This window comes from Topomyia yanbarensis, chromosome 3, assembly GCF_030247195.1.
Source record: "Topomyia yanbarensis strain Yona2022 chromosome 3, ASM3024719v1, whole genome shotgun sequence".
Taxonomy (NCBI): domain Eukaryota; kingdom Metazoa; phylum Arthropoda; class Insecta; order Diptera; family Culicidae; genus Topomyia; species Topomyia yanbarensis.
The window spans coordinates 144,853,530-144,869,994 of record NC_080672.1 but is presented as its reverse complement, the minus strand read 5'-3'; the positions used below and the strand labels follow the sequence as shown (position 1 = coordinate 144,869,994).

General features: G+C 43.5%; 1 protein-coding gene across 1 annotated transcript in view; it reads right to left on the bottom strand.

The window, feature by feature from the left end:
• Positions 1-959: 959 nt before the first annotated feature.
• LOC131687708 (protein argonaute-2) overlaps positions 960-16,465 on the bottom strand; it is a 45,016-nt gene continuing 29,510 nt past the window's right edge. The window contains exons 8-9 of the mRNA XM_058971802.1: positions 1,340-2,097; positions 960-1,280 (exon numbers count right to left, since the gene is read on the bottom strand). Coding sequence (XP_058827785.1) covers positions 1,187-1,280; positions 1,340-2,097 — 852 coding nt within the window. The 3' untranslated portion in view covers positions 960-1,186. The remainder of the gene's footprint in view (positions 1,281-1,339; positions 2,098-16,465) is intronic.

Sequence of the window (16,465 nt, the reverse complement as noted above, 5' to 3'; positions counted from 1 at the left end):
GTTCGATCATGGATGTGACTTCTGTGCTTCCTCGTTCAAAGTCTCCCTCTAAGAACAGTTGGTTTCAAAATCGTCCAATGAAGGACGTTCGTTGGACCAATTTGGACAACGTCCAAAAAACCGTTCAACGAACGTCCATCGTTGGACCCGTGTTGAACGATTTTGAAACATATTTTTGGACGTCTCAGTGGGCTATCACACAACTGCCGTGCCGAACCATTTCCGACTCTTCATTCGAACCCTTTCTTCAGTGCATTCTCTCCGCTCCAGAGAATTTATTTTAATTGTTCTAGCTTTCTCTCCATCTCATTCCCTACACCCTGTACTTGCCAAAATCACAGAGAACAGACATGCATGATCGAACAAAAATATTTTAAAAACGTGTGTAAATACTTGAATTAAAATACGATAAACACTAGCGCCGCCACACCAACCTATCCTAACTATCCGTCAAATCCATTCCGGTTCGAAATCCTGAATGGGTTCAGTATGGAATCACAGACAACAGACGTCCATCTTCAGCATTCAACTTGTGTAAAATCTCTAACGGTTTCGAAGGTAGTTGGGATATCCAAACCAGGTGCGCTACTGTCGTCATGTTTTTTGTGGCTGAGTTCGACAGAATTGACAGCGGTTATTCCTCTACCCAGTCAAACTGATCCGGAACCGGTTCAGGCTTCCAGCATGAATTCCAGCTCAAATGCATCAACCGATAGAGTCGGAATCGGTTGTTTTCTTTGAGCAAGATTCCACACTGAACCCATTCAGGATTTCGAACCAGTTCCGGAATGGATTTGACGGATAGTTGGGATAGGTTGGTGTGGCGGCGCTAGTGTTTATTGTATTCAAATGTTTACACACGTTTTTTAAATATCTTTGTTCGATAGTGGATGTCTGTTCTCTGTGAGTCCACGGAACAAAATAAATAAATTTTCGGATCAAAAAGCAAATCTGCACACTTTGAAGTTTGTAGTCTCAAGTTACCCCAAGACCACTAAATAAAAAAAATATCATTTATTTTTTTATATTTGTGTGGCTATAGATATAATATAATATTATTATGTGTTAACAAGGCAAAAGAAAATTATTTAAAAAATATCACTAACGGTGATACAATTTCCTATTCGCATTCCACATAGCGGTGCACGAAGACGAGATTGTATGACTGTAGTTTGTATCAAACGCTTTAGACGAAGAACATGGGATGACCATCGATGATTTCGGTTTTAATTTGCAGACGCTGGTATTCCTGCAGTAAATTGTCCATGTTAAGAGGGCGGCTGAAATGAAAAACAACAACTTAACGCTCGCATCGTAATAACCTTGCGTTTTCACCTACTCTTTGATGTAGACTCTTCCTCGGTAGGCAGCCAAATGCGCGTAGTAGGTGGGCGCTGGATACGAAACTGATCGATTGCAGCGTGCAAACATGTGGCATAGATTGTACGTAAGTGCTTGTAATTGGTCCGGGTTGCAGTTTTCGTCGTCATACAGTACACAGTACTTTGTCGGTTTTGCGACACCCTGTACGGCGGCGTGAGAAACCAGGAAAAACTGATACTGATTCGGAGCGGTGATGTGCCGATCCACGATCGTCCCTGGCATAACGTTGTTGTTTCTGCCCTCCGTTGGGCAGTTGGGTGTTGGGAAAAATCGAGCATGGTGGCGTTTCTGCACCACTATGAATGTGATCTTCGGCTTATATGTAGGGCTAACACTCGCTCCAGCGGCCTGTATAGCTCTCAATTCGATGGTCAATATTTCGGAAAACTGACCTTCCGAGACTCCATCGCGATAGTACATAATCAGTTCAGGGAGGGAAGCATTCTGCTGTTGAAACAGTCTTATCTGTTTGGTCACAATGTTCTGCAGATCACGAATCATTTCATCTTTGGGATTCTGCAGTCGATAACTGCAGTTGTAGCGGAATCCTTCTAAGTCGTAGGAAGCAGTAACACCAACAACACTCGGTATGTTTGTCTGCTCCGGCGAGGGATGCGTCACATCGGCACCGATGTACATTATCTTCTGGCGGGAAAATGGTGGTTTGCAAGGCGGTGCTAGCGTATGGTTTGTTCCGTTGGTCTTGGCGTTGATCTGAAGGAAAATAATAAAGAATTTGATATAAGTCAGGAATCAGGTCAACACGTTATTTCACGAGGTAACACGATTCCATAGGGGGGCTAAGTATAAATGACATTACTTTGTATGAACCTATATATTTCACAATATTTGGAAACCACCAAACTACGATTCTATAACATTCCCTTCGAAAACTATTCATCAACATATGTAATGTTTGGCACCGTGTCATAACGGCCGAAAGACATTATGACGCACCAAGCTGCGTCGTAACATCCAAAAAGGGATGTGCGCCATAAAGCACCGGATTTTGTGACACGCATTTATTTTTGATCTTAAGACGCACCCCTTGTGCGTCATAATGTTCCGGACGTTATGATGCACATTCAATTTCAAATGTTATGTCGCAGTCGATATCCTGGACACTGTGACGCACTTGTTGTTTCAGATATTGTAACCCATGAGAGCTGCATTATAATAGGTCATATCGTCCAAAAATTATGTGTGTCATAACGTCCGAGACATTATGACAATTGTGTGTCATAAGGTCGGAGTGTAAATGCACATCTTAAATTCCGTAATCATTCTAGTGTTACAATGTCCGAGATCCGTACTACGTCGTATTATCCGGGATTATATGCCGCACATAATATTGAGATGTTATGACGCAAAGGCACTGCGGAGTGCAATGACGCACGCAGTTTTGGACACCACGGCGCACAAGAACTACATTATAACATCCCAGGTCATAAAGTCACAACGAATAGTGCGTCATAATGTTTTGGACATTGACACATCAGATGGCATCATTACTACGGGCGATCTCTTATGCTTATGACACATCAGGCGGCATCATTATATCCGAAAACAGGTGTGCGTCATAAGGTCCCGGTTTTTATGAGGCACATGAGCTTTTCGGATTTTTTGACGCAACCCTTATGCGCAGGAGCGGATCCAGAAAAAAAATTCGGGAGCGGTCCGAAATTTTGATTTTGGTATCAACATTTTACAATACGTTATACGTAAAAACCTCATTAAATGAAAATCAGTTTTGGTGGCCAAATTTGGTTTGAAGTTATTTTAAGTTTGAAAGTAATATATAAATGAAGCTAATTTAAAATTTCTCAACAAGTTGAACATTTTCGGAGGGGTCCGGATCCACGGGACGCTCCTCCCCCTGGATCCGCCACTGAACAGACAGATTGCCCTAAAAGCACTTAGTTCGACAGCTTCGAGATCGAAATTACTAAAGGCAAGTCAACCATTTATAGGTACAACGTAATCCAGATATTACTGGAAATGAAAAGGCGGACGAATAGAGTAGGCACTTCGACTAACTTTGTTGGTCCAGAACCAGTTGAATAAATTCGCAATTGGGTTTCATCCGAACATGTCAAGCGTTAGTTTGCACTTGCGTTCAACCAATAACCGCCAAAGGTGAGTCCGAAATTGTCAAAAAATTTATTGCATTTCTTCAAGCACAATTGCAGCGTCTTATACAGGATATTACAAACACAATTTTTCCATGGCCACTATTCAGCGTGATCTTTGTGAATCCGATTACGGAACTTCACATCATTTGATATGTAATCGCATATGTAAATCGCATGTTTCCAGCGTTAGGACAAGTTTGCTGTGAATGATCATTCTAAACGGAAAAAGTTATCGAAATTAGCTTAGAAAACCCTGATTTGACAGGCCATATGCACTTGTGGCAAACGTAGTGAACCTGATGAAAGACACCTTCAAGGGTGAGACCAAGCTGAGCGCCTGCAAAAACGGCTATGCCGTTTTTAAGACACCGTGATTTAAAATCGTTGTTTTGTTCTGATTTGCAGTCATGCCACTATTTCAAAACCATGTTGAAGTGGTATGAGGCCAATATTATAGGTTTTGTGCGAATAGCCATGTTTTGAACTCCGTCCCATCGACCAGGTTTGCCAAAAGGAAATTAGTATTTTTATCCTAAAAAATCTTTTCATTTGTATTTTCTTTTCGAGAAATCTGTGTCAAAAACTGTATCGAATCAATTGGCGAATCAAAGCGTGATTGACACACAGATGGCACGTATGCAAAAATGATGACGGGAAATTTGGCATCCGTCAAAATATGGTGATTTTTTTTTAGTTTTTAAGAAATTTTTTCTAATATCTTCAAAAAGGAACCCAAAATGGCAAAACAACGTTAGGTAAGTTATAGAAATCTATCAAATATATAACTGCAAAAATCTTAGTCTGTTTAGTTCCCGCGTGTTTAAACTATTTTGGTGCATCCGGAAGTTCTACCATCTTTTTCAAAGTTCCCTCGTCTGGCTATCCAATGTTTCATAGATGGAAGCAGTTCTTGCACTTATCCGGTAAGCGCGCCAAAATTATATGCGGCTCATTTTACTTCAACGAATATTATTGCAAGTAAGATAGACTGCGAAAACCGCATTATCGGATGGACGGATTCTCCGACACAATCCAGGACGTCCACAATTGAAGAATCAAAGCAAAACTAAAACGTGTTGTGAGACACCTGTCTGTCAGGCCTGCAATTACAAAAAAGGATGACGCTTTAATTTTGAAGGAAGTTAAAGGTTATGTAATTTTTCCGAATTCCGACTATGATGTGCAAATTTCTATTGTGGACGTCCTAGTTTACGTCGGAGAATCCGTCCATCCGATAATGCGGTTTTTGGATGCTCCAAAATAGTTCAGACACGCGGGAACAGCACACGGCGATTAAAACTATTCAAGTGGCCTAAGACTTTTGCAGTTATAGCTTTGATAGATTTCTATTAGAGCACTCTAGTTAGAGTGCAGCCAAGACGCGTTTGACGTATCCAAACTAGCAGAAATCTAACGTATTTCTATTGCGAATACGTCAAATTTCATGTTCGTTTGGATACGTCATGGCCTCTTGGCCACACTCTAACTAGAGTGCTCTAATTTCTATAACTTACCTAATGGGGTTTTGCCATTTTGGGGTCCGTTTTGAAGAAATTTTCTTATTTTGACGGATGTCAAATTTCCCGCCATCATTTTTACATACGTGCCATCTGTGAGTCAATCACGCTTTGATTCGCCAATAGAAATTTGCACATCACAGTCGGAATCCGCAAAAATTACATAACCTTTCACTTCCTTCATAAAAATTAAAGCATCATCCTTTTTGTAATTGCAGGCCTGACAGACAGGTGTCTCACAACACGTTTTAGTTTTGCTTTGATTCTTCAATTGAGTTGATTAACCTTTGGCTGGATTATCTATGGAAGATACCTGAGGTTGAAATCGGTCAAGTGGGAACCTGTTTACATGTTCGTAAAAAGCCAATACAAATCTTTCTGATAATTTACATTCAGAAAGTAGAGCTTTATCGATATGACCAATGGAAGATTAATTTTATTCTTCATTAAATTTTCCAATTCATTTCAATAGTTTGTTGATATTTAATTTTATATACATTAAGTCAACCATTGTAGCTGTCGAATCTTAGGAGAATTAACAAACATTACAAATAACATTTCTGGGAGTAGAGCACAGCCAGGCGTGTTTGGTGCGAACCTGAGTATTACAAACCTTTACCTTGCTGATTGAGCTACCACTCTCAAAAATGAAGATAATTGAAACATAGAATGCTAAGCTGAGAGAGACAGAGGAGAAGTTTCACTGAAACTGAAAAAAAATATTTTAACAGTCGTTTTCGTAGCATTTCCCAAAAACCTGTATATCTGTATATACAGATTATTGGTCTGAAAATGGCTGAAAAATCTGTGTAAATTCAGATTATTCTGGTAATCCTGCTATCGACACTTATTGGGCATTGATAAAAAACTTCGAACTTCGCGAGACCAAAAAAAGGGGAAGGACGAAAAGGACGCGATTAGGAAATGGACAAAAACAGAGAAAAACCTGCCGGAAGCGCTAGTGGAGGGCGTCAATCAAAAATGTCGAGCATTTTACTGGAACACATCCAAATCGTCGAATAATATGGGAAACAGAAATGCACCCAGCATCTTCTGATACTTAATATTCCCAGTTCTTCTAAATAGACTACGATAAAATCGAGGAGCGATTACATGATCAGGGAAAAATATTGCCATTATTGCCAATGCCATTAGCGAGAAAGCCAATACCGCATTTAAACTGGCGGACAGTAAGTTCAAGAAACGAGGAAAAACGTCTATTGGCGATCACCATAATAGCCATCACTTCCAACATACAATTACCACCATTACCCCTAAAATACAGTTGACGTGTAGGCAGGGCCGGCGAAACACTTTTTTCCCGAGTTGGTAGTAAGATTCGGAGTGATTTCTACTCGTAGTGTCGACTAATGGGAAGGTATCTCCGACAACAGACAGTCCGTCTGGTTCAATGGAGGTCGAACCCATTTTTATCAGTCTCTAATTTTGTCAGCTTTTCGATCCGATTTCGCCAACCAACCAATGTCGAATGTTTTAACGGCTTCGGTTTATAAAAGATAATAAATAAATATGTTTGGTCATTGCTCCCATTTTGTCAACCATAGATACACCAAAGGGGCTGATAAAAACGGGTCTTCGGTGTATTTATCCGATGGCAAGATAATGCCGATAAATCTCCTTTTATATATATACATTATATTCGTCTAATACAACAAACCCCTAGAAGGTCTACTACCGAAGCGAATATAACCCATTTAACATCATCGATATATCGCGTAAACTAACTAAACAACAATCGGTCGTGTACGAAGAAGTATCTTGCCTACGTACCCGCCTGGGAAGTAGAGAATGATGGTGTAGTCTCCGACAGGGGTCTTAATTGTGAAATATGGGGTTGGCTCCTCCCAAAACGTTTTGCTTCAGTCAGTGAAAATTTTGGTTTGCAAGCAAATGCGTTCAGCATAAATCGAGGAGTATGAGAACTTATTTTCAATCAGTTTCATGACGAGCCTTTCACCTGATCTATTCGTTCAAACTTTGTTCTTTTGAACGGGACTCGTCTACCCGTTCGCCTTTTTGTGCCTCAGGGCATGACGCCATTGCGAACAATTCTGCGCTCCATTGTCTACTAAAAAGCGAGAGTTGACAATACCATTGAAGGAATATGTTATAATGTGCCTATAAATTTCCAATAAAAGAAAATCATTTCCTCTCCTAAGCTACTTCGTAAAGGCCTGAAAGTCTCCTTTGATGGGTGCTATTAGGGACCATTCATAAATTACGTAACGCTTTTAGGGGGGAAGGGGGTTCGAGAAGTTGTTACATATTGTGACATAGGGGGGAGGGGGAGTAAGCTAGATCGTTACGTAACATGTTTTCATCGAAGAAAAAAAAATTTCAAGGAATTTGTTACGTAATAGGGGAGGGGGGTGGGGATAACTAAATTTGTGACAATTTGTTACATGGGGGGAGGGGGGAGTCAATTTTGGACAATTTTTGCGTTACGTAATTTATGAATGGTCCCTTACAAAACCTAAGTAAGTGGCTCCTCGTCCCGGAAATCATAGAAACTAACAGAAATTTTCTTGTAGGACATCAAAACCCCACGTGTCCCTATATTTCATTTCCATGATTTTCCTAGGTTTAACACGAAGTATTTGGTTAACTTCCGACGTTGATCTTCCACAATTTTAACATTATTCGCCAGGGCCGAATTAATCCGCGGTACCAGATATTGAAGTTGTCGATTGTCAAGTCCGAATCAAAGGCAGACATTGTTCCCCTATACATCGCACCGCAGCTGGTTCTGTAAGACTTCAACTCCCACGGGCTGGGAGGGTGGTGTCTTCACGTTGGTGACCGATCTATCTTACTGCATGATATTCGCGATAATTTCAATATTATTATGACTACTCCACCACATATTGATTTGAATAGCTACGCGTCCACTATATCCGAAACAATCGAATCAAAACAAGAAATTCCTCCAGTGGAAGTATACAAGGTTTTAACTGGCATGATTATTGACACTGCGATTAAAGGTCAGACGAAACGAGATCCGGCGCAAACTGGACGGTCTCCCATTTCGTGGTGGGTAGAGAGCAATCAGAATTGTACGCGAGAGGTCCTATAAGGACTTTTTGAATGTCGGATCGCCCGATTTTTTTTGCCGAATATATGCAACATTGGAAAAACGCAAATGAAAAACTTAATGAATACTGAAAACGCGGTTATTGGCACCGGTTTATCGACAGATTAACGAGAGAAATAATGTTTCATCTGGTGGCTAGGTCCTACGTTGTGCCTTCCATTCAACCGTTGATCGGAATACACGGAACCAAAAATCCTTTTTCGGCGACAACAGCATTTTATATAGTTCACTAACTCAAACAATTGATGTTTAGCGATGAAATGATAATACTTTATTTAAACATAATGATTGCTTTTATGCTAATTATTATGACAGTAGTGGTGAGGGTGATCATAAAAGAGGCTGTGCTGCATACATTCTCCCCACAAAACTGATGGTTTTATATTTACCCTTAAACGACCATGTCCACATCGTTACAGTTCCAAGGATGCTCTCCATTCGATGGAGCATGGAAAGCACTCCTTGCATTTGTGGACACTTAGATTCGAATGGTAATGAGAAAAGATGAACAGTTAGGCATTAAAAGGTGATAGTCATGAAAGATCGCGCAGCTTCAACATTTTTCAGTATTTCTTGCCAGAGGGTGCTCGAAAATTGGCAAATTTCGAGGAACAATGGAAGTTTAGGAATACCAAACGCACAAACAAGCTTTGGTTCAAAAAGATGAATAAGCCTCGTAACTCCATTTGGATGATATATCGGGTCCAGTAATTATATATTGGATGAGCATCTCCTGTGTAGTGGGGTCGTCTCTGTGCTTATGGTGACGATTATCGCAACATGTCTGGTCGTGCGCTCAGCACCAGATCTAGCACCAGATCTCCGTTAAAGGAAACAATTTAAGTATTAAGTTTTATGAGAGGCTATAAAACTATCATAAAACCTCTTGTTACTAGGGAGCTATACTCGATCTCCCTATATGTCTGTTATATACAATTTTTTAAACACGATAGATATCCAAATTATTGTATCTCTTCTCATTTGGTTGATATGCTACCAGATACCTATTAATCTGGTTACAACCATAACAGTTTTAGCCTTCGCCTTGAAAGGTTGTGTTTGCTGATTGGTTGTAGCAACCAAGGCTGTGCAAGCCGTGAATAGGCTAGAAGTTTGTGTACCGTGTCAGTATTTGATGCCGTGTTGATGCGGAGACAGGCAGGATTGTTGGCTGCGAGAGCGGTCGTTTGGTGGTGGTACCACGCGATAAGCGAGTGTTGGTGCGAAGGCAACGAAGTCTCGGGTAAGCGGCGCCCCACCTTGGTGGTAGTAGTGGTTGCGCTGCATACAACCGGCGCTTGCGACGGAGTGAGACAGAGCTGCATCTGGTTGGTGAATTGGCTCGCTTCATCATCATTCATTCATCCGTATTAGTGCAGATACGGGATTTTGAGTATTTGTGTACCTAGCCACGCTGCGTAGCAGGCGAATACCTCTGGACCCACAGGTAAGCGGCGGCCCCACCTTGGTGGTGGTAGTGGTTACGCTGCATACAGTCGGCGCTAAGTGAGACAGAGCTGCATCTTGTTGGTGAAGCGTCTCGCTTCATCATCACTTATTCATCTGTGCTAGTGCAGAAACGGGCTTTTGTGTATTTGTGTACCTAGCCACGCTGCATAATAAGGAAATACCCCTGGACCCACAGGTAAACAGCGGCTCCATCTTGGTAGTGGTGGTTGCGCTGTGTTCAACCCGAGCGTGACAGAGGGAGACAGCGATAATCTGCAACTCTTCGAAGGACAGGTAGATTTTAATATAATTTTGCTAGTGTTAGTATTTAATTTACTTACTGTGTATGGTAGGCGAGATGGAGGATAGTGAGATGGAATCCTCCATTTCACAAGAGCAAAATTCTTCTGATCCCCCTCCCTCAACTCCCCTTAGAATAAAATTATACCCCCAAGGGTCTTCTGGACCTTGGCAGGTTTTCCTCAGGCGGAAAGGAAAGCCATTAAACCTTGTCCAAATTGCACAGGATCTGACTTCACGATTTTCTGCTGTAACAGAGATCGTGAAAGTAAATAAAGATAAACTTCGAGTTAGCATTGATAACATTAGACAAGCTAACGAGATAGTAGCCTGCGAATATAAAGTTTATATACTTTCGCGCGATATAGAATGCGATGGAGTCATCTCCGAACCCAGCCTCACTGCCGAGGATATACTTAAGCATGGTGTTGGTTGTTTCAAGAACACCCTGCTTAATAAAGTTAAAATACTCGATGTTAAGCAATTGTACTCAGTATCAATTGAAGAAGAGAAAAAAGTTTACCGACCATCCTATTCATTTCGTGTAACTTTCGCTGGGTCTGCTTTGCCTAGCCATGTTCTCATTAATAAAATTCGTCTCCCCGTTCGCCTTTTCATCCCTCGTGTGATGAATTGCCTCAATTGTAAACAGCTTGGCCACACAGCCACTTACTGTTCCAATAAGGTACGGTGTGGCAAATGTGGGGGGCCTCATCAAGAGGATACATGCAATAAAAACTTAGAAAAATGTTTACATTGCGGAGAAACTTCACACGAGCTCCTTGCATATCCCATATATAAATTGCGGGAGGAGAAAATTAAACGATCCTTGAAGGAGAGATCTAAGCGCTCTTATGCAGAAATACTGAAAAATGCTACTCCTGAACCCACGGTCCCAGAAAACAGATACGCTATTCTATTGCCGAAAGAGTCTGACTCTGACGAAGCGTCCGAAGGTACATCATTTGTTTTACCTAGAGGATCCAGGAAAAGAAAACAATCCTCTTTTCCCAAACTGCCAAGCAAGGGCCTTAAAATTTCTTCTCCAACTAATAAATTGCGGCCAAAGCTAAAGAATTCCGATGCAATACCGAAGCCAGTCCCTCCCGGTTTTGGTAATGTACAATCCAAACAGAACACCATTACTGGAAATAATAAAACTTCAACTTCCTCCGAGCCTCAACCGGGGATAGGTTTATTGAAATTTTCTGAAATTGTTGATTGGATTTTCAAAGCATTCAATATTTCTGAACCACTAAAAAGCATAAGCATAAGCATAAGAGATCGCCCGTAGTTGCTACTCCGTTATTGACCAGAACCAAATTAGGTTGCAAAATGTTCATTGGAACACCATGTTTGGGAATAACATGATGAGCCACATTGTACAATCTCTTCTGATCCCTGCATGCTGATCAATACCGACGCCGGCCACGTCCGAATGCAGATCTTCTGGGAAAGGAAGGAATGTTAGTCCGATACATGTTGCTACTAGAGACCGAGGAATCCTCTGCATCTCCACATGTATCACGGGAATGGGAGAGTTGTTAGTAAGTGTGCCAATAGCGTTATCATGTAATAATTGCTCTGGGCAGCCGGCTGCTGAGAATTTGGGAAATTTATCATTTGTTGTATTAATGCGATTAGCAAAATAAGCAACTTGAACTCCGGATAGCCGGCTATAAGGAGCACTGCTTATATTTATTAATAATATTCAATCACGCGATGAATTTTTTCGTGGTTTCTATCGTGTCGGTGCTGATTTTACCCAGCGATCGTTTGAATGAAATGAGGAATCTTATACAGAAGGTCCGTCAGACTCTTTCATAGGTGTCGCGAAGTTGGTGTTCTAGGATTCGCTCCATGCAAGCGATGTGACCTGGACATAGTTTATTAGGTAGTAGTTTAGTAAGTTTTCGAGAACACGATCGCTCGAAAAAGATCTTGTTTAGTTTTTGGTTCTTTTTAAACTCTGGGTAGTCGGCTACCGAGAGTATCCTATGTTTTTTAAACAAAAGCAATTTCAACTCCACATAGCCGATCGTGGGAGTATTGCCTAGAAAAGATAATCTTATCTGCGTAATGGGCCGGATCACTATTTATTGCGACATTATTTAGACTAATTTCGCTATACCTTCTCCACGATATATTTTTTGGATTGCAAACTACCGAGTGACAACACGTTATACAGACAAAGAGTTATGATAGCTCGAGATGTTATAAATCAACGAAAGTATTTCCTATTTTTAATATCGGATTGTTTGTGAAATACACGTATACGAACGATTATATCGAGCATTGAAGGAAAATACAGAGGATCGTTAACCTGATGGACGGGCTTGTTACCAATAACGGAATTTGAAATTAGATTAATTAAAACAGACGCGGAGAATTTTCAGTACCTATTGACCCGCGATCATCGATACTAGTCAAATTAAAGTCTTATTGGAGCTTATTTCCGAACAACTATTCTTTTTACGGTATTCTTTTCTCGGCTAGATCTGTTCGCACCCTCTCATTCTGCTACTATTGGCAGAAGGCTGATAGCACCCAGTCGTCGCCGGTCTAAGGACCAAATGCCATCATTAGACTTAGACTCGCATGGAGGCATGAGATAGAATTGAAAGCTAACCAAGGAACGTGACAGCAAAACACTTATTCTTCGTGCTGACATAACTGAAGGTAATTGCTTACCGGTCCCCGATCCCTCTCGGAAATTGTCAATTCTCAAACCTTATACATGATTGAAGTCATCATTCCACTCAAATAAGGCCATGTGTTGTGAAGCTCTTTGGATCAGTTCCCCCGTTGGTAAAACAAACCCTAAACAAACATAGAAGTTAGTTAGCTCAGTCCAAAGAAAAGATTGCCGACCGGCAGATACGTGTTCCCTTACAGTGCCATCACATCAACGAACACCCAAAATTTACATGCGACAAAATATCTGCAATCCCGAATATTAAAGAATCAAAACCTCTACTCATTCGCAATAAAATAAAGTAAAAAAAAAACAGTTGAATATCCAAGGCGGCTCATTTCCAAAGATAGCTCCGCCTATGGAATACCCCATAAAAAATAGGTAACAAGGGACGTGGACGAAATTAGCTGAGCACCGACCGGCTGGTTTGACACCTATTTTTCGGGCGAAGAATTTTGGGGCGACACCTGGTAGTCGCTAGTCGCTGGTGAAACGCCAATTATTTGAATATGCTAATTTTTCTTATTGCCGTATTTTTTTTAGAGGTGTGCGCCGATGCATTTTTAATCGGCGGCGGCGTAAGCAAGATATTTGGCCGGCGGCGTTGGCGGCGTCACACCGTTGGACCCCAACGGCGGCGGCGCGCCGGCGTGGCGAATATTGACGCCAATGTACCTAAAAAAAATCCTGCAGTACAATTCCTTTCCCAAATTGTCGGTTTCTCTTGTAACAGACTTCGCAGCACATACAAACAGACGTTACAACTTGAAGAAAATTCTAAAAAAAATCATCGCCCACGCTGTACTACCGACATCTGTTGAACAAATTGCACAAAATGTAATTCTTGCAACCAGATCTATTTTTTTATTTTTCTGACAGGAATTGTGTCAGATGGAAGTGAACTTCCCCATGGGGCCTGCCCACCCAGCTCGATATGTTAGGTATCAGCCGGTGGGTCCACCTACCTTTCGAGGAGTTATCCCACTCACACTGCCATCTGACGACCGAGGTCACCCTGGTGCGCTCGCGGGCTCCTCTATTTCCACGTAGTTCGAAGCACTCCCCATCTTCCCGGATGACCAGCCCGACTGGCATCATGCTCGCTATCACGCAGGATGCATCGTGTGATACCGTGCGGTAAGCAGATATCACTCTGAGGCACATCACGCGGTAGGTGCTCTCCAGTTTCTATAGGTAACTGGTTACCCTCAGTGCTCTTGATCATGACGGGCCGCCGTACCTGCGGATAGATACGGCAACGCCTGCCAGTAACCTACGTCTACTGGCGCACACCTTTGAGCTGTTGGATATCATCCTCGATAGTGCCGCAACAGTAGTCGACGCTTTCTTGCATGTATAGTCGACGTGGCTGCCGAAGGTCAGCTTATCGTCTATAATGACTCGGAGAGAATTCAGACTCCGCTGTGAGGTGATCACGACTTCTCCAACATGGATGTTGTGCCGACTTGCGATTGTTGACGATAACTACCTCCGTCTTATGCTGAGCGAGCTCCAGGATTCTTGCGCTCATCCATTCCTCCACCGTATTGATCGCGTGTTCTGCAGTTAGTTCTACCTCAGGGATTGACTCCCCGTAGACCTCCAAGGTTACGTCTTTGGCAAAGCCGACGATCTTGACCCCAGGAGGGAATTTCAGTCTTAGAACAGTATAACAGTACGCGGTTCTGGAAGTAGCTTTCCAGGATCCGGTACAGACCCACCGGTAGGTTAAGCCGGTGTAGCGAGAGCGCGATGGTATCCCTTCTTGCGCTGTTGAATGCGTTTTTCACGTCAAGTGTCACTAACGCACAGTATCGAATGCCTCCCCTTTTTCGTTGGATCGCTATCTCGGCAGTCTTTATCACTGAGTTGATAGAGTCCACCGTGGACTTACCCTCCCGAAAGCCAAACTGGTTGCTTGACAGGCCGTCCGTACCTTCTGAGTACGGGGTTAGCCTGTTGAGGATGATCCTCTCAAGCAGTTTGCCAGTCGTGTCTATCAGACAGATTGGTCTGTACGCCGATGGGTCGCCTGGCGGCTTCCCGGGCTTCGGCAACAGCACCAGTTTCTGCCTTTTCCATCTATCGGGGAAACGGCACTCGTCAAGGCATCTCTGCATAGCTAGCCTGAACATGTTCGGGTTCGCTATGATCGCTGCCTTGAGAGCGTTGTTTGGAACTCCATCCGGCCCTGGAGCTTTGTTTATTGCTAGGGATTTAGCCACTACGAGTAGTTCTTCATTCGTCACTGGAGCCACCATTTCGACCGTGCCCGCACTGTCTCGTAGTGCAGGTGGCCAGGGGCTTGTGGCTCGAGACGGGAAGAGTACTTCGATAATCGTTGCCAACCGGTCCGGAGACCGTTCTGGGGGTGAGGAGCCCTCTTTGGTCTTGGCCATCACAATCCGGTAGGCGTCACCCCACGGATTCGCGTTGGCACTCTCACACAGGTTGTCGAAACACGCTCTCTTACTGCTTTTAATAGCCTTGTTAAGGGCTAATTTCGCAGCTCGAAACACTTCACGGCGGTTCTCTCTTGCATCCTCGGTGCGAGCTCTTTGCATCCTACGTCTAGCTCTGAAACAGGCTGACCGTAGAGCTGCAATCTCGGCACTCCACCAGTATACCGGGCATCTACCGTTTCTTGGCAGTGTTTTTCTCGGCATAGTGGCGTCGCACGCGCGTGATAGAACAGCTACCAGCGCATCCCCGCTTAGACTGTCGGTGTTGGCCTCCAGTCCCAGGGCCGCGGTGAAAGCTTCGCTGTCGAAGTGATTGGACTTCCACCCGCGTACCTGACAGGGATCTCCCGCCCTCGGATGCTGCACACCATAGTTGATCTTAAAGCGGATTGCTAAATGATCGCTATGGGTGTAGCCTTCGTCTACCCTCCATTCCATGCCTGGAGCCAGACTCGGGCTGGCAAAGGTCAATTCAATCCACGCCTCCACTCCGTTTCTACGGAATGTACTAGCGGAGCCATCATTAGCTAGCACAGTATCGAGTTTCGCAAACGCTTCCATTAGCGCTTGACCCCTGCTATTTGTACAGCGGCTGCCCCACTCCACTGCCCAAGCGTTGAAGTCTCCCGCTATTACTACCGGTTTCCGGCCCACGAGGTCCGACGAGAGCCTGTCGATCATCTGGTAGAACTGTTCTATTGGCCACCTTGGTGGGGCGTAGCAGCTGCAATAGAACACACCATTGATCTTGGCAATCGCCACACCCTCGGCGGAGGGGTGTATTACCTCTTGAACCGGGAACCTTCCCGTTGTACAGATTGCCACCATTCCAGACCCGTCCGACACCCAATTGCCGTTGCCGGCAGGGATGCTGTACGGGTCTGATAAGAGGGCGACATCTGTCCTCGACTCCGAGACCGACTGCCACAGCAGCTGTTGGGCTGCTGCACAATGGTTAAGATTTAGCTGTGTGACTCTCACGGCTTCTTCTTATTTAACTCGCCGAAGGGACACGAAGGTCCGCCCATAGCATGTTTATGGGCTTGCTTCTTAGCGGTGCAGATAAGGCACTTATATACCTTAGTGCACCCCCGCTCTTTATGCCCCTCCTCGCCGCAGCGACGACATAGCTTGCTCCTATCTATGCCTTTGCATTCGTATGCTTTATGGCCGGATTCTAGGCACCGATAGCACCTGTCCACTGAAGGCGGCTGGGGTATACTAATAGGGCATACTGACCAGCCGATCTTCAGCTTCCCTTTCTCGGTTACCTTTTTGGCATCCGCATTCAGTAGCCTGAGGTAGGCTACTTGGGTGCCAGAGGGTCCGTCTCTCAATCGCACAGAGGCCCGCTCGATTGTGACGCCGCAGTGCTCCTTGACGGCTGCGACGACGTCTTCTGCGGTAGTGAACTC